The sequence below is a fragment of the Nicotiana tabacum genome, chromosome 19 (assembly GCF_000715075.1).
Source record: "Nicotiana tabacum cultivar K326 chromosome 19, ASM71507v2, whole genome shotgun sequence".
Classification (NCBI taxonomy): Eukaryota; Viridiplantae; Streptophyta; class Magnoliopsida; order Solanales; family Solanaceae; genus Nicotiana; species Nicotiana tabacum.
In genome coordinates, this window is record NC_134098.1 from 116,151,939 (window position 1) to 116,170,391 (window position 18,453).

An 18,453-nucleotide genomic window follows, 5' to 3' on the forward strand; every position below is an offset into this window, starting at 1 on the left:
GGTGGCAATATGAGCGATAAGGGTGGCTATTGGTATTGTCTGGGCGGAGCGATATGGGTGGTAATATGAGCGATAAGGGTGGCTATTGGTATTGTCTGGGCGGAGTGATAAGGGTGGCAATAGGAGCGATAACGGTGGCTATTGTCAGGGACGATATGTGATGATGTGGAGTTGTGGTGTTGGTGATTTTCATGTGATGTGATTTTCTTGTGTTTATTTTTATACCTTGTGCAAATTGTCTTGTTGTTGGTAAATTGATAATAATCTGATTTATGTTAAAATTGAAAGCATGTGGCTATTGCGAGGCGAATTATAAAATAAAATGTGAACACGAGGTGTTGTGAGTAAATAATGAGGATATTGGCATGTGAATTGTTTGTGCAGTTGTGATACGAAATGTGGGCACGAGGTGCTGTGATTAATTGATAATGATATCTGGCACGTAAATTGTCCATGCAGTTGTGATTAGATTAGATAATAATCTAATCTAATATGTATATAATAGTATTCATAATCTACAATATTGCCGGGCGGATTACAATATGTATATAATCGTGTGTGTGTGTGTGTGTGTGTATATATATATATATATATATATATATAATCATATATAATTAGTATATAATCTACATATATCGGCTAGGAAACTAAACGATAAATATGACCGGTTATTTGCGTAAAGATCCCTGAAATAATTGGGCAATTTATGCTATATACCTGCCTAATATAAAATAATTACCCGTTATTACCTACTCTCAAACTAATTACACTAAATACCTATCCGACCAAAAATATTTACCTGCATACCCAACTTTATAATTTATTCTTATACTGCAACTGCCCTGCACTTATCCCCATCTTTTTCTTCTCCTTTCCTCTTTTTTTCCTTTCTGGCTGAAGCTTATATTTGGTTCCAAACGTTTATGTCCCCTATATTCTTTTTAAAAAAATTCAAAGTAGGCGTTCTCTGTACTTAGTAGCTATGCTGATTTTTCATCTTAATTTACCGGTGATGATTTAGAGTTTTAAAAAGGTCAAACGCATAGACAACCCTCTAAATATGTGCGAATATTTATTTTAGCCATCCATATTAAATTTATAATCATTTGAACACTTAATCTTTATTTAAATTGTGCCATTTAGAGCATGTTTGGCTAAGCTTCTTGAAGGTTAGAAGTATTTGTTTTGCTTATGAGTGTGTGTTCGAAAATTTGGTATTAAAAAAATCCACCATTGAAGGACCTTGAAGCTTGAAATTCATAAATTGAGTTTGATATTATGTAGTTGTTTCGTCTCACTGGAGTGTCTTTGAAATGTCAATTGGAGGTTGTGGCAAAATTTTGAGTCAATTTGATAGAGATTTTGGAGTAGATTTTTCAATTTTGAGTTGAACTAGTGAAGAAGATGAATTTATATTGTATACTAAAATGTTATACTATACTATTTTGGTATAGATTGTGTGTTGAAGTTGGATTTGTTGAGTTTGTGGTTATTTTGATCCGATTCTGACCGAGTATGTTCGAAATATTAATTGGAGGATGTGGCTATATTCTGAGTCAATTTGGCGGAGATTTTAGAGTAGATTTTTAAATTTTGGGTTGAAATTGAGTTGAACTAGCAAAGAAGACAGATTTGTATTGTATACCAAAATGGTATATTATATACTGTATTGGTATACAATAATTAATTCAAGAGTATATAATTAACTACAATAGTATACTGCTTTTTTTTTTTTGAAGGAATGAACCAATCCTCTATATACCAAAATAACATATTATAAACCATTTTGGTTAGTTCAATAGTGTATAATTTATTGCGTTGAACTGGCGAAGAAGAATTTTGTATTGTATACCAAAAAGATATACTATATACCATTTTGGTATACGGTTCATTTCAATGATATACTATTATAGTATACTGTATAATGTAACGGTATACTCTTATAATTAGGTCCTTTTAGAATTTTTTTAATTTTTTATTGACAACTGATATTATTTCAGTTTAATAATTGAATTAAAAAAAATTTAAACTCTTTGCGTACAATTGTATACCCTATTGGTATAGTTATATACTATACTGGTATCATATGTTAGTTGGAATATTTTTGTCACGACCCAACTTCATGTTAGACCGTGATGGCGTCCAGCACCGTTGCTGGACAAGCTAAAAGTGAACAACTTAGTGATTTTCCATTTTTTTTTTGTTTATTAAGAAATTCCAACATTTAGCTTTACTTACCTTTAAAGCATTTAATGAATAAAGAATTTTAAAGGCAAAACAAACGGAAACAACTAAAAGCAGTTATAACTATTGAATTATAACCCAAAAATCAAAGTCCACTAATATGTGCCAAGATCTGGTATCACAAGTGGGTGGGCAACTAGTAGAAAATACAAATGATGACTATCCTACTGTCTGAAACAGAATAGACAGATAAAAACAAAAGACAAACTCCGGTATGCTGGTGAACGGCTCATGAGGGCAACTCACCGTGAAGTCTCGGTCCAAAATCAGGTATGCGCGCCAGACGGGTAACTAGACGCACCAGCCTCAGATCATGTACAATTAAGTACAGAAGCATAGTATGAGTACATAAACAATATGTACTCAGTAAGTATCCCGTCTAACCTCGAAGAAGTAGTAACGAGGGGTCGACTTGACACTTACTAGGCCAATAATAATGTAATTTAAAGCATTATACTAAGCATGGATATCATGAATGATACTGCCAGTTCAACAACAGGAAGAGATAAGTCCTTCTTTCATAATTATAACTTAATTTTAGTAATACTGGTTAGCAACTTACATTTCAAGGCATTTAAGCAGAATAAACCATGGAAAAATTCCAAATAATTAGCATGCGCAATTATGCCGAGGTCGTACGGCCCGATCTAACAAAATATTTAAATTGTGCACTGCCGAGGGTCGAACGGCGTGAACCATAGATGCATCTATTTTTTCGCTCGCGAATCATACATGCGACGCGGTTACACAAAGATTTCATAAATTTTTATAGTGCTCTCCTCTTTTTTTTCTTTCAAAATACGACATTCAAATGAAATTTTTTAAGATCCCATTATTTTTCCTCAATTCCAAATTTCCTTTTGAAATATTTAATAAGCACATTCCATTTTGCCCTTCTCAAGGCAAACAATATACTTAAAACAATAATAATATCAACAAGGCATGGTGTAAGCCTAATACTACTCGGACATAACAGGAATAGTAGCTACGTACGGACTCTCGTCACTCCGTGCGTACGTGGCCCCCCACAAACAATAACACATATTCATTTAGTTTACATATGGGGTAATTTCCCTCTTACAAGGTTAAAAGGGAGACTTACCTCGTCTCAAAGCCTACTTTTCAATTCAAGAACGTGCTCAAATCTCCAAATTTGACGCCAAACGACTCGAAGCTAGTCAAACATTACATAAACTAATCAATCTATGCTCAAAGGTTCATAATTCTACCATTTAAGTGATTACCCAACTTAAATTGCAAGATTCCTAAAATTCACCTCGGGCCCACATGCTCGAATTTGCGAAAATATTTAAAGAAAGTTGTTACCCATAACCTTAGGAACATAAATATATAATTTTTACTAAATTCCATAACGAATTTCGTGGTTAAATCCCAATTTTTATCAAAAAACTAGGTTTTTATCTAAACCTGTAATTTTCACTAATTTACATGTTATAACCTACCCATTAACCATGTATTTAACTCACACTTGATAGAAATTACTTACCTCAACTAGTTGATGGAAATCAACCTCTCTAACCAACTCCAAAATCGCCCCCCAAGAAGAGTAAGAAGTGAGCAAAAGTGCTCAAAGTCCGATTTAAAACATATTGCCCTTCAGCGACTTCCGCACCTGCGGTTAAATTGGCGCACCTGCAGCTTCACTTCTGCGGACAACTCGTCCAGGTGCGGACCAAATCCAGGCTGCCTCATCTCGCTTCTACGCCCAGGTGATCGCACCTGCGGCCATGCATCAACGACAAACGGCGCGCATCTGCGACACATCCCGCTCCTACGATGCCTGTCTTCGCACCTGCGCTTTCGCAGGTGCGGTCCTTCTTCCGCTTCTGCGATGGATGGGCAGCCTGTGCTGGGATGCATCTGCGATCATGGGCTCGCACCTGCGGCTGACCAAGCGCAGGTACGATTATGACAGAAGCTGGAGCTTCAGCTTTGCCTTCCAAATTCCAACTTAGCCCGAGCCTCATCCGATTGACACTCGGGGCTCCCGGGCCCCTGTCCGAACGTACCAACAAGTTTAAAATCAGAAAACGGACTCGCTCGAACTCTCGGAACGCCCCAAACAACATTAAAACTAAGAATCATACCCTAAAACCAATTGAATCAAACTTAGGAACTTCAAGTTCTTCAATTTACTTCTAATGCGCCGAAACGTACTTATACTACTCGGAATGACATCAAATTTTGTGTGCAAGTATTAAATGACACTACAGAACTATTCCTGGTCTCGGAATTCTGTTTGGACCTCGATATCACCAAAAACTGCTCCAAACCAATTTTTAAAGAACTTCTAAAACCTTCAAGAACCAACTTTCACTATTAGGCGCCAAAATGCTCCCAAGTCATCCAAAACCCGATTCGAACATACGCCCAAATCCAAAATCATCATAAGAACCTATTGGAACCGTTAAATCCCGATTTCGAGGTCTTTTACTCAAAATATTGACCGAAGTCAAACTTGGCATTTCAAGCCAACCTTAAGGAACCAAGTGTTCCGATTTCAACCCGAACTCTTCCAAATCCCAAACCAACCGTCCCCGCAAGTCATAAATCAGTAAAAGCATGTACGAAAAGTCTTATTTAGGGGAACGAGGCTCTAGAAAGTAAAATGACCGGTCGAGTCGTTATAATTTTTTGGTTGTATTAGCTACATTTAATTTGTACATTATTTGATTTTTCTTTAGTAATAGTAGAATAGTACATTATCTTAATTTTTTTTTAATTTTTCTTTATGCATGTGTATTATGCAATCATTTTGATTTTTTATTTATGCGTTTATTTTATATAATAGTATTATAGTACAATATCTTAAAATACATTATTATACTAATATGGGTACATTATTTTTTGATTTTTCTCTTTATGCATGCGTATTATGTAATACTAGTATAGTTATATATAGTTGTCTAGAATTAACTAGTAGAACTGTATACCCTATTGGTATAATTATATGTCATATTGGTATCATATGGTAGTTGGAATTTTTTTTGGATGTTTTAGCTGCATTTTAAGTGAATTCTATTCTGAAATGATTTATATGATCATGTTTTGTTTTGTTGGATTTTCTTGTACCTATGGACATAGATTTTGTATATTATGTAATAGTTTTTATAGTTATATGCAGTTGTTGGAACGACCTCGTACAACTATATACCATATTAGTATAACTATATACTATATTGGTATCATATGCTAGTTGAATTATTTTTTGGTTGTATTAGATGCATTTAATTGGTACACTATTTGATTTTCTTTTAATAATAGTAATATAGTACAATATTTTAAAATAATTTATTATATTAATATGTGGTACACTATTTTTTTTATTTTTCTCTTTATGCATGTGTGTTATGTAATAGTAGTATAGTCATATAGTTTTCGGGAATTAACAAGTAAAATTGTATACCATGTTGGTATAGTTATATGCCATATTGGTACCATATGATAGTTTGAACATTTTTTGGTTGTTTTAGTTGCATTTTTAAGTGAATTCTATTATAAAATTATTTATATGAACATGATTTGCAGTGCTGGAATTTTTTTGTGCCGATGGACATAGATTATATGTATTATGTAATAGTTTTTAAAGTTATAGACAATTGTTGGAACGACCCCATACAACTATATACTCTGTTAGTATACGGAATGAGCAAGTTGCTTTGCGAATATTTAGCTTGCAATGCGAGCATATAATTTTCTCATACTTTTATTGTATCTTTTAATGTTTTGGTACAGTAGTATAGTCGTAGATAGTTGTAGCAATATTCTAGAGCAATCATATACTTTGTTGGTATACATATATACCATATTGGTATCATATGGTACTACAAGTCTTTTTTGCTACTTATACTTTTATTGCATTTTCTAATATTTTATTATCATTTATATTCTAACTATTATATATATAGATTTAGTGGCCATAGATTATGTTTTTTTGCTCCATAACTGGTTGTGTTACTGCTAATGGTAGAGTGTGTACTGACATTTGTAGGGAAGAAGATCAAGGTTTGCACGACAATCACGTGTTAGGTTTTTAGAGTCTGATTATGTAATTTATGGTGCTCAGCAGCAGTCAGTGTGATATTCAATGAATTAGATCAAGTGACAACTGATATTATTTCAGTTTAATAATTGAATTAAAAAAATGAAAAAAGACAAAAGGTATATTATACTAGTTATATTAAAAAAAAGGTGAACAAATATTTACTATATCAGTTATTTTTTCTTATTGTATAAAAACAAGAATAATAAAAAATAGTGAAAATAGTAAATAAAATTAGATTATGAAGAGAAAAAAAATATAAAAAAAGAAGTTAAATGTAATTAGACAAGGAACAAGAAATAAAGAAAATAAAAGAAAAAAGAGTTAATAGAATTAGAAAAGGAACAAGAAATAAAGAAAATAAAAATAAAAATAAAAAAATAAATAAAGAAGGAGTAAAAATTGAGTGTGAAATAAGTTATGGTAAAAATAACAATAATACGATTTGGGCAAAAATAAATGAATAGAAAAAGAGAAAAAAAAGAAGAAGAAGAAAACGAGAAAAAAGAAAAGGAGAAAAGAAAGAAAAAAGGAAAAAAGAAAAGAAGAATAGAAATAAAAAAAATTGGAGAAAAAAGAAAAAATTTCCCATAAAAACTATTATGGGTAGGAAATATAATTATTTTAATGGGTAAAAAAATAAATGAGTAGGTAAGGGTAAATAATTTTATTTTTATATATAACTGTGTCATTCACCTTAATTTACATACATTAAAAAAAGGAAAAAACTTCTTTTATATAATTCCCTTTTGAAAAGAAATAATAGCTTTTTAAGATACACTATTTGTGGTGTCCCATATATGAGCGTGAAATGTAAAGTTGAAAGAATATATAATGTTATACGTCTAAAAATAATAATGGGTCAACTGACCAAAAGAAAAGAAAAAAAAAACAATGAAGAAGAGTTCTGTATTGGATTAGAATTAGAAAAGTAGAAAAGAAGAAAAGAAAAAAAAGAAAGAAAAAGGAAGCTCCAAAGGAAGATCAGTTCATCTCAAACCCCAAGCATTGAAAGCATTAAACAAACACACCTCTCTCTCTCGAACTCACAGACTATAACCACACCGATAATTCCCTACAATCTTCTTTCACTCTCAACAGCGAAGAGAGAGAAAAGTGCCCTAAATAGAAATCGGAGCAACCAATTGTATCCTAAATCGTTAAAAGGGGTTTATTTTTCACACCCAAAGCTTCAGTCTTTGTGCAGATTTTAATGAAGTAGGTTGGTTTTCTATCTCTATAATTTTCACTTCTTTAATTTTTTACCAAATCCGAATAGTGACCACACCGTTATTCTTTTTTTGGGTATCTGAATTTAGATAAATTTCTGATTTTTAAGTGTTTGACTTGTCTATAATTGGGAAAGGTTCTCGTTGTTTGATCCGATTTTGTTCTATTTATAATTGAGTAAACAATTGCTTTCGTTATTGATCGTGATATTTTTTGAATTGGGTTCACGGTGAATTTTTTTGGGTGTTTATGGAAATTGATAAAAGATTATTTTATTTGGAGTTGAAAGAAATTGGAGAAATATTGAGGTCGAGATTAAATTCTAAGGCTATAATCTGCTTAGAATAGAGTTGTTGTAAGTTGCAGGTTGGTTCTTGATGAATATTTTGGATATTTGTATGGTCTAAATTAAAGATTTCCTTTTTGGGGTTTAGAGTGATTGGAGATTTTGTCCCGCATAAACAGAATATTAATGCCTACACATTTTTTTGGTTAGGGATTTCTGCAATGCACCGTGTAGCAAGTGCAGGCAACACATCCAATTCGGTTCGGCCTAGAAAGGAGAAGAGGTTGACATATGTTTTGAATGATGCAGATGACACTAAGGTTAGTGATTGTTTGAAAGCTGTCTTTTTTTCTGTGTAAACTATGGTGACTAACTTTTCCGCTGATGTTTATTGTTTCCCTTAGTGTCCTCCGCCCCTGGTTCCCTCACTTTCATCCTTCTCTTATGCGCATTATGTTTTATTTATCTATTCTGAATAGCCGGGAAGCTGAACTAAGCGGAGTGGAAATTGTGATTGCTTCGTTTTTGGTTCAAGCAGCACCATGTGATTGGACAGAAAAGAGAAATTATCTAGTATTGGAATGAAATTGATGTGCATAGAATGAAATGAATAAGGAGAATTCATATGCGGACCTAGACAAATTTGAGATGGAAGGTAGTTAACTTTTTTTATTTTCCAAGCGTCAGTTCTAATAAAACATTCTCAAAGTGTTCCACACTCCCAAAAAGGCCGTTATTCCCTTACTTTTACTGATAATGGTGATATCCAAGTTCGTTCGCGTGCATTTTGATTAATCCACCTATTCTTGCTACTTCCCACTAGCACAATGACTTGGTAACTTTCATTAAGGCTTAGATTGATGTGAAGAATTCACCTGGCATTGCCTCGCCTGAGATTTGAAGCTTGTTCCCAAGGTTGTTACTCCATCTATTCAACTACTAAGGCACCCATTGAGGGCACCCTTACTCCCTGATACCATTGGACGTTCTTTGTTACCTCTCTTTTGGGTGCCTAAGATTTGTATGACATGTCCATGTGCGGGGTCCAAAGATCATAAAGATAGTCAACCGCTTTTCAGGTGGTAGTTTATTTGAAGCAGCCATAAGCTGCATTTTGCTAAAAAAAATGGATGTCCTTGATTTGAAAGTTCAACTGAGCAGAGATCAACCAGCAACATAAAGTGTTCACGCCATATCTTCTTTTGCTGCTAGGAGTTGCTCATTTTTTTATACTTCATCTCCTTAATTTTAACATACAGCCAAAGGTACCGATATACATATGCTAAAATGGGAAAGGATAAAAACAATATGAGGTGTAGCATATGGGATTGGGCTGCATTTTAGTTGGTGTAGAGATCAGATGAGATGGTGCCTCTTTTACTGTACTCGGTTGGAGTGAATGGTGGATGGTTGTATAGAAGCGTGTGTGAGAAAGGGCTGTAGAAGAGTATATCTGGGTTATTAAAGTTACGATATAAATTCCTTCTCAGAAAAAGAAGTTAAGATATAAATTGAATGGCGAAGAAGTATGCTAGCTAGGGATGGAATCTCTCTCTCTCTCTCTCAAGGGCTGAAGGGTGTGGTTGTTTGTACATTGCTTCTACTATTAAAGACAAAAAAAGCTGAGAAGGCTTATCTAGTCCAGCTCTGCCTACGTTGATAACCAAATTTTAAGTGGATGCTCAGTGTACCAGTTATACTTTGACTTGTTAAATATCTTGTACGAATGCCTTAGCATGGATTCCTAAATTATACAATGTTACTTATTTATTGGCGGAGAGCCGTTACACATCCCAAAAAAATAAAATAAAAATGGAGAGCTGTTACCGATAAAATACCATTCTGTATCAAAGTTACCATGTGTTTTGGGGATGTTAAAAATATAAAGTAGTGATTTAAAATATCAATATTAGCTACCAAAATTGTTATCCTTTCCTTTTCTTTTCTGATGATTTCATAGCATCAAATAGGTGCACAAAAACAGTGAAGTACAAGATTTATATACCACGAGTCAACAGGGCTCTTAACTTGTTATCCATCCAATGCAAGCTACGTTAGCTTGTGCTTTAATTTACAAATCATCTTCCAAGGCCACTGTCCTCTTCTACCCCCTTTAGCCATAAGTACATTGTAGCATGAATTCTCTGTAAACATCACATCTTTTCTAGCTTTCTAGTGTAGGACATACTTTCTCTTACAATTTTATTGTGCTTTTGTCTATAGATCAAACACAACTTAAGAGAATATGTGATTCCAACAGTATTTTCTTGTCAATTTTATTATTTTAAGTTTTTAATATTACATAAGTACTAAGTTAGAAATAGTAATTTTCCAATCAAGCTTTCTAAAATACATTGACGCCTGCTCTGAAGAAGCCTATGTATAGTGTAAAATGTTTTAAGTTAGGTAGCAAATTGCAAGATCACTCCCATCTACAATTCAAAGCAATGTAGCATTAGCTGACACTTTCTTCTGTATTAAGCTGAAAAGTTTCTATGCTAACTCAGATTCATTCCTGTGACTTAAGTCATTAATATTTTCCCTTTTTACATCTATATCTTTGAAAGGTTATGCTGTCTCCGTCTTCTCTGTCTATCTTTTGTTGTTTGTTATAAAATGTATTCATGTGAAGGATCCATCTCACCTCCTGTCCTGGCAACCGAGAAAGAAATGAACTCCTTGATGTAGTTTGACTTAAATTAATTTAAGTTCTATTACAAGGTGGTTATCTTGAAGATTGTTCATCTTTCTTTCACTACTTTTTGCAGGTACACTATATTAGTATATATCCATTAAATGCATCAGTTTTGCATGTATACCTTTCATTTTTTGCAGTTCAACAAATACTGATCAGTTACTTTGTTTTTCATCTCTGCTAAATGATTTATAACCGTTGGTTCATGACATTTTTCTGTTTACAGCATTGTGCAGGTGTAAATTGTTTGGCTGTATTGAAGTCATCAGCAGCTGATGGATGTGACTACCTATTTACTGGGAGTAGAGATGGCACATTAAAGAGATGGGCGTTGGCTGAAGATGGTGCCACCTGTTCTGCTACATTTGAGTCACATGTCGACTGGGTACTGGCCTGTCTGGCTTGCTAGTTTTATTTCCCTGGGCTCCTGCTGAAGTTTAATTTCATCTAGTTTTCAATATATATACTCGAGAAGAATATGTGTTCCTCAGATGAGGATCACCAAGTATTAGTTCCTAGCTTCTGCAGTGCTCCATTTTGGCGTGGAATTCAGCAGATTAGATGAGTGAATCTCGCAACCTGGTGCACATACCAGGATGTGTTGTTGACTTGTCCTTGAGATGCTTAATTTAATATTTGGTGATGTAACTATATCCTGTTATATCATGTTTATTGTGAATATCACAGACGTTGAGTTGTTCTTGGGGCTCATTAATTGTGCAGGTAAATGATGCAGTTCTTACAGGCAGTAACAGATTAGTGTCATGCTCCTCAGACACCACAGTCAAGGTTTTATTTCTCTTTTGAACTTTTTATTATATAAATTTGTGTACAACTTTTACAGTTTCTATATAAAGCTAATTTCGAAATTTCTTTTGCTCTGCAAAATTTATGTGGATCATTAGGTGTGGGATGGCTTATCGGAGGGCTCTTGTATTAAGACACTCCGTCAGCACTCTGATTACGTCACCAGCCTAGCTTCAGCAGAAAAAAATGTACAATTTTTCTACAAAACCTTTTAGTATTGATTAATCGTTTGATGAATCAAAGTTATGGCCGAATATTTCGGGTTTAATGTGAGTATTTCCCTGTAATTTCTGATTTGTTGTTACCATAATAACAGAGTAATGTTATTGCATCTGCTGGTCTTGGTGGTGAGGTATTCATATGGGATCTTGAAGCTGCACTTGCTCCGACATCTAAATCAGGTGATGCAACCGAAGAAGACTGTTCAAATGGTGTCAATAGTTCAGGAAGTTCATTGCCCATGACAAGCATCCGTCCTATTAGTTCGAGCAATAACATTTCCTTGCACACCCAGTCTCAAGCATATATTCCTGTGGCTGCAAAAGGCCATAAGGAGTCAGTATATGCATTGGCAATGAATGAGAGCGGATCCCTTCTTGTTTCTGGTGGAACTGAGAAGGTATATTTCTGGTTGTTAGGTTAGTTTTTAATCTTTTGGAATGTGCAGTTAGCTTACTACCAAAGCAGCTGTGTGTATGACTGTGTTCTGATTTTCTTCTAGGTTGTGCGTGTTTGGGACCCAAGAACTGGTTCCAAGACCATGAAGCTAAAAGGTCATACAGATAATATTAGGGCACTACTGATAGATTCTACTGGCAGGTATGTTGGATAAGCGATGCTGTGAAGGCATTTTGACTGCTTTTAGCTCAAGTTGCAATATTCTTTGTTCATCTAAATACCATTGCTTCTAGCTGCAAAAAAGAAGTGGCAAAAGCTAATTTAATTGTCTAGGCATAATAATATATTAAGACTCACAAAATCTTAATAGTAAAACAATATACTATATAAGTTATTATCAAATACATAAAATAAATGTATAAATAAACTGTGATCTCTCAGGCGGCATTGTTCTGTCTCCCAACATGAAGTTATATTATTGGTCCATGTTCCACGTAGCTTTAGAGAAGTACATTTTGTATCCATATCTAGATGTTTTGCACTTGGGTTAAGTTCCTATATTGGTCGAGGCATCCCTAGTGCCTTCAGAGTATGGGTAGTGCGACCCATTGAATTCTTTTGAATAACGATTTTACTCCATTTTTGTAGGTTCTGCATATCTGGGTCATCTGATTCCATGATTAGGTAAGTATCTATTGTTCCATTACCTAGTTTTCATAGACAACGGCTTCCTTTGCGTGGTAGGTGGTTTGGGATTGAATCCTTAAAATCTGGCAAGTTTATGTTAGTGTAGTAAACAGCTTGGCTATGCTATCTGCATTGTTTTGTGAAAGGAGGTCATACATATTTTCCAAATCATATTTTGTGTTCACACTAGTCTGTTTTTCATCTGATTAGAAACTTCACTTTGCCTTCAACTCTTCAGACTGTGGGATCTAGGTCAGCAGAGATGTGTGCATTCTTATGCTGTGCATATGGATTCTGTATGGTCACTTGCTAGCACTCCGACATTTAGTCATGTTTATAGTGGTGGAAGAGACCTCTCTGTAAGTGAACTTGATACAACTTATCCAATATGGCTCTAGCAAAAAAAATGGTTCTCTCTCTCTCTCTTATGTATATATGTATATCTCTCTCTCTCTCTCTAGCTCTCTCTGCCCGAATTTCTATGCTCTCAGAGCCATTGTTCTCTTTGCTAAATTTAATTTGCACTTGCAGTTGTACTTGACAGATTTGGCAACAAGGGAGAGTGTATTGCTCTGCACGAAGGAACACCCTATTTCGCAGTTAGCATTGCATGATGACGGCATTTGGGTGGCCACAACTGATTCATCTGTACATATGTGGCCTGCAGAAGTGCGTAATCCCCAGAAAGTTTTTCAAAGAGGGGGCTCATTCTTGGCTGGAAATTTGTCCTTTTCCAGGGCGAGGGTTTCTCTAGAAGGATCTACGCCTGTGAGTTTCAACCCCTTTATATCCTTTTCTCATGTTATGGTTAAACATACTTGTAATTGCATCTGCCTGGTTCCAAAATAACTGCTAGGTTTAGATTCCTGTTGAGAAAGGATGCATTTTAAAGACGAACATGCTTATGAGAATCGCAAACTGGCTTCTGTTTAACGACTGAGCACATGAAGAATATATTTGGATTTTGAGTTTATGTTGGGTTTTCTTATTTCTCATGGAGTTTACAAGGTGTACAGAAGAAATATTTCGCCCTTTTATGTTCTGTTTGCTCTGTGTTCTCCTGGGCTAACCAAGAAAGTTTCATCAAATTCAAATGCCTATTGTCTATTGACATGCTAACATAATTGCTATATGTAAGACTGTATTCGGGAACTTATTAAAGAGGAGAGTATTAGGATTTATTATTTTTTGTGCTCTCTATGGATCATTTGTATTTCTAAGTCAAAATCTTTTTTTCTTTTTCTTTTTCTTTTTCTTTTTCTTTTTCTTATGTGACTTAGCAATTGTAGTTGATCCTTTGCTTTAAATTCCAAAGTGTTTGAGGGAATAAGCAAGCAATTTATTCCCAAATATTCTTTTCTTTCTTTATTTCTTCACATATTTAAATCTTGAAAAACTGACAGTTGGCCAATAATGTAGGTGCCTGTCTATAAAGAACCATCTCTTAGCATTCCTGGAACTCCAGGAATAGTGCAACACGAGATTTTGAACAACAGAAGACATGTCCTGACTAAGGTAAATTTGTCTTGCCTTTTTCCCTTGTGGCTTCTGACTTATTTTTTTAATGGGTTAAACTATCTTTGAAAGAATATAATCATGTAACCTGATTCTGGATTGTGCTTTTAAAGGATGCTGCTGGTACAGTGAAGTTGTGGGAGATCACTAGAGGTGCTGTGATTCACAACTATGGAGAGGTTAGAATGTAATGTTTCAAGTGATGTGCTAAGTGATAATGACGTGTTGAGAATGCTTTTACTTAATTTCCTTTGAGTTATGATAATTGTCACCTTCTGCCTCTAAGTTCTTTTTTGTTGTGTCCTCTTAACTTCCTTTCACCGTGTTTTTTTTTTCTTTTTTCAAATGTAGGTTTCATTTGAGAAGAAGAAAGAAGAACTTTTTGAGATGGTAAATATCTTTGTAGAATTCTCCAACTTTCATATGCAAATTTCCTTCTGATATTGTTTGCCTCTTTAGGTGAGCATCCCTGCATGGTTCACTGTGGACACTAGGCTTGGAAGCCTGGCTGTACATCTGGATACTCCACAATGCTTTTCTGCTGAGATGTACTCTGCTGACCTCAACATTCCGGGGAAGCCTGAAGATGACAAGGTATTTACTGATACGCTTCATCTGAACTTTTCGATATTTCAGATCTTATTTAGCTGCCATTTTCTTTTTGAAATGGTAAGTATTACTAAATATTTATTCAAGAGATGAACTAACTTCTGTGTTTGGATTTTTTAATACTTAGGTTAATTTAGCTCGAGAAACTCTTAAAGGGCTGTTGGCTCATTGGTTAACCAAACGAAAGCAGAGATTTGGATCTCAAGCTTCAGCCAATGGGGAAGCCCCACCTGGAAAGGATGTATCTACAAGGAATTTGACTGCATCAAGAGTTGAAGTAGATGGTAATGCTGACAATGATTCTGCAGTATATCCCCCCTTCGAATTTTCAGCAGCATCCCCTCCATCAATTATTACAGAGGGCTCTCAAAGTGGTCCATGGAGGAAAAAGATTACTGATTTAGATGGAATGGAGGATGAGAAGGACATGCCATGGTGGGTAATGGATTGTGTGATGAACAATCGCTTGCCTCCCAGGGAAAATACCAAGTAATATTTCAATATAACTGTTTTCTAAGTTGTTCACTGTCCTTGGCTTGCATATTGATATTATATAGTAGCATTTTTTTACAACTAAAAGGCAATCTTTCTGGAGGGCAGTTACATCTCCATGTTATGATCCTTCCTTCACGTGCAAAATTACTTTTTCCACTGACCAGTTTTTCCCCTCTTTCTCAATGGGTTTGCAGATGTAGCTTCTACTTGCATCCATGTGAGGGTTCTACTGTCCAGATCCTTACCCAAGGAAAGCTGAGTGCACCTCGCATATTAAGAATTCACAAAGTAAGCATCTTTTCCTTGAATCTCTGGTTTATTCAGTGTTGTGGTGATCTTCAGAGGCCCCTGTTGGCTACTCACGTCACTTGTTATGTTCTGCATTCTACACTTGCACATTTTTCTTTTCGTGGTTCTCTTACAAATCTATTGCAAAATAATCTACATTATGTAGAGGACGAATATGACAAAGTTGCACTGATTTGTTTTTCAGGTCATCAACTATGTCGTTGAAAAGATGGTTCTTGACAAACCCATGGATAATATAAACTCAGATGGAACTGGAGGACAGGTTACACACCCAGCTCTTGGAGGAGATGGCTTATTTCGGACTGGGTTGAAGCCTTGGCAAAAGCTTAAGCCATCTATAGAAATCTTGTGCAATAACCAGGCAAGTTCAGGATTCTGTCTTCTAGTGTGTGGTATGCTTAACTGGTTAAGAATTAATTTCAAGCACTGTTTTGTGTTTCCATTTCATCTTTTTGTACTTTATGGAAGCTTTGAAAGTCATATTTTAGCATTAGGACTGCCAAACAATCTTTGTATATGTTGGAGGATGTGGTAGATAATTGGTCAATTGGTAATATGTAGGCTCTGCTCACTCTGATTTCTGGTTAATGAACTCCCTTTTGTTCTTTTACCAGGTTTTATCTCCTGATATGAGCTTAGCAACTGTCCGTGCCTATATATGGAAGAAACCTGAAGATCTTGTCCTCAACTACCGGGTGTTGACGAGCAGGTGATAGGATTATCTTTATCAGGTATATTCATCATTTTTTCTTTACCTATTTTGTATCCCCCCTCCCCACCCCACCCTTTTTTTTTTTTTTGGGGCAGTTCAATTGCTTCCATCTTTTTTTCTTTTGGATGGAGCTATTTTGGTGGGTTGGTTGTGATTTAGAGTTGATTAGTTGTTAAGGGATAGATGAGAAGGAGTTAGTTTGGGGCTTTGATGCAGACCAAATACTCATGCTATGTGGTGACAAATAACAATCTTTAGCGCTATTCCATTAGTATGATTTAAGAGTTGTAATTGCTGTTCCTGGTTACATATCCAAACAATCTGACAGTTTCACCTCCAGCTCTGATTTCGTGACAAAACAAACCAAAAATCTTAGTCAGGAGCACTGCTCTATATATCTCAAAGATGCAATCATATGTCCTACCTACGTTTTACTTGATCTCCTGTTTGCTAGCTCACGCTTGTCTGCTTTTGCTTTGATAGCTTGCTGCATTGACTAAACTATTGAGAACTTATGTTTTCCTTGCAAATGGACATTGCTATATTCTTCCTGCTTCCCTTCAAATTGAAAATAATCAAAAACCCTGCCTTGGACTTTCAAAGGATCTGCTAACCAATTCTCTCCCTCCCTCAATCTTCTGATTATTGGCTAGTTGATTACTGTTATCAGGTAATCCTTGCTTCTACTTGTATTAGAGCATGTTCCTTCTTTCCCTGCGTCCCTTTACCAAAACATAAAACCTAGTAAAATGGAGAACTCTTTGGTTTTCATTTGTCCCTTGTTTTCGCTTATTGGTGCTGGTTGTAAAATGAGGAAAAGTTGGATTCTTCCACGGTCGTTACAGCATGTAATGTAGTTTTGAGGTATAGGTGCCATGATATTCTTTTATTTTTAGATGATATGAATAAGTGTTTTCTAAAGGCAAATAGAGAAACCACAACTATCACATGTTTTCTGTTTTTTTATTCATATACAGAGGAAGGCATGCTTGAGCAAATCATATACAAAGGTTTAGCATTCAACTGGCTGCCGGCTGCTGTCATGATTTATTGCTTCCTTGTAGATCTGGGATTCAAGTGGTTGGATTATTAGGAAAATTCACACGAGGACCACTTTGCTGTTTGCACGTCGTTAAGGTGGTAATTAATATCGAATTTTGGTTTTTGGCGCTTTTAGAAAAAATAGAAAGCTTGCATTTGCTAATGGAAGGATTTTTGGTTTTGAGGGTACATGAGACTGAATTCTCAAGAGAAAGAGCTCATGACAATGTCGGGAGCCTGTAGATTTATATATATGAGGCTATAATGCAAATGCAAGGGTTTGGATGTTTGGATTGTCTTCCAACAACCTAACCGTAGGGAAGGTGAATAATCTCCGGAAGTAAAATTTACCTCTTCTGACCAAACTAATTTATATATTTACTTTCTTTCCTGTTTCATTTACGTTGTAAATCTTCTTTGTTATTAGTATTCTCAGTTTTAGTGGGGAAGATTTGATGATAGGCATTTACATAGCAGAGCAAATTGTTTTTACATCGACCTAGCCAGTTCTTACTGACGTTGCTATGATGTTGCTCTGAATTTCGGACATGGTGAAGTTTTGTGCTTCTGTATTTAGAACTATATCTATCAATCATTCAAGTTTTGAATGAAATATTCTGGAAATAATGATGGAAAATAGAAGTGCAGTCCTAAAAAAATAATGGTGTTTGCTGGGATCAGACAAACTTGGATTATAAGGTTCATTGCCACAATGCTAAAAGTTGCAGGATCTCCAAATTTGACACTTTATACTCTAAAGGTTCAATATAGTATCTTAATAAATTCATTTTTTTCCGTTAATGATTCTACTTAAGAACTTTACTACTAATATTGTTTAAGAGCACAAGATTAACAATTAAATTTTGCAACTTAATGCACCATCTTTTAATGATTTTCTCATGATTTAACTAGTATCTTAACTTTCAAGACGCTATTTGGACTATAATAATTTGAAGAAACACACAAAGATGAAATATTTTGAAAACGTTCCATACTATCTCAATTGCTACGCAAAAATGTATCCCGTGTGGACAATTTAATTTAATGAAGAGCTTCCTCCAAATGCTTTAGAGTTTTGTGAAGCTGTTGGCTTATCGGTAAAATTCCTTCTTGCTGTTGAGAGACTTTGATTTTTTTTTCTT

At 35.0% G+C, this 18,453-nt stretch overlaps 1 protein-coding gene across 2 annotated transcripts; it reads left to right on the plus strand.

Annotated features, from left to right (window-relative positions):
* Nucleotides 1-7,166: 7,166 nt before the first annotated feature.
* Nucleotides 7,167-17,948, plus strand: LOC107799253 (uncharacterized). Of its 2 annotated transcripts, none has more exons than XM_016622343.2 (19): nt 7,167-7,529; nt 8,034-8,143; nt 10,745-10,903; nt 11,242-11,307; nt 11,424-11,513; nt 11,642-11,944; nt 12,047-12,144; nt 12,592-12,627; nt 12,869-12,989; nt 13,162-13,398; nt 14,050-14,145; nt 14,259-14,324; nt 14,497-14,535; nt 14,605-14,739; nt 14,882-15,243; nt 15,444-15,537; nt 15,743-15,919; nt 16,173-16,289; nt 17,248-17,948. In XM_016622343.2, the coding sequence occupies exons 2-18, from the start codon at nt 8,045-8,047 to the stop codon at nt 16,269-16,271; spliced, it is 2,277 nt and encodes a 758-aa protein (XP_016477829.1). In that variant the 5' UTR covers nt 7,167-7,529; nt 8,034-8,044; the 3' UTR covers nt 16,272-16,289; nt 17,248-17,948. The 2 variants fall into 2 exon arrangements, with proteins under 2 accessions (XP_016477829.1, XP_016477830.1); XM_016622344.2 differs by having other exon boundaries at nt 7,170-7,525.
* The last annotated feature ends 505 nt before the right edge of the window (nt 17,949-18,453 follow it).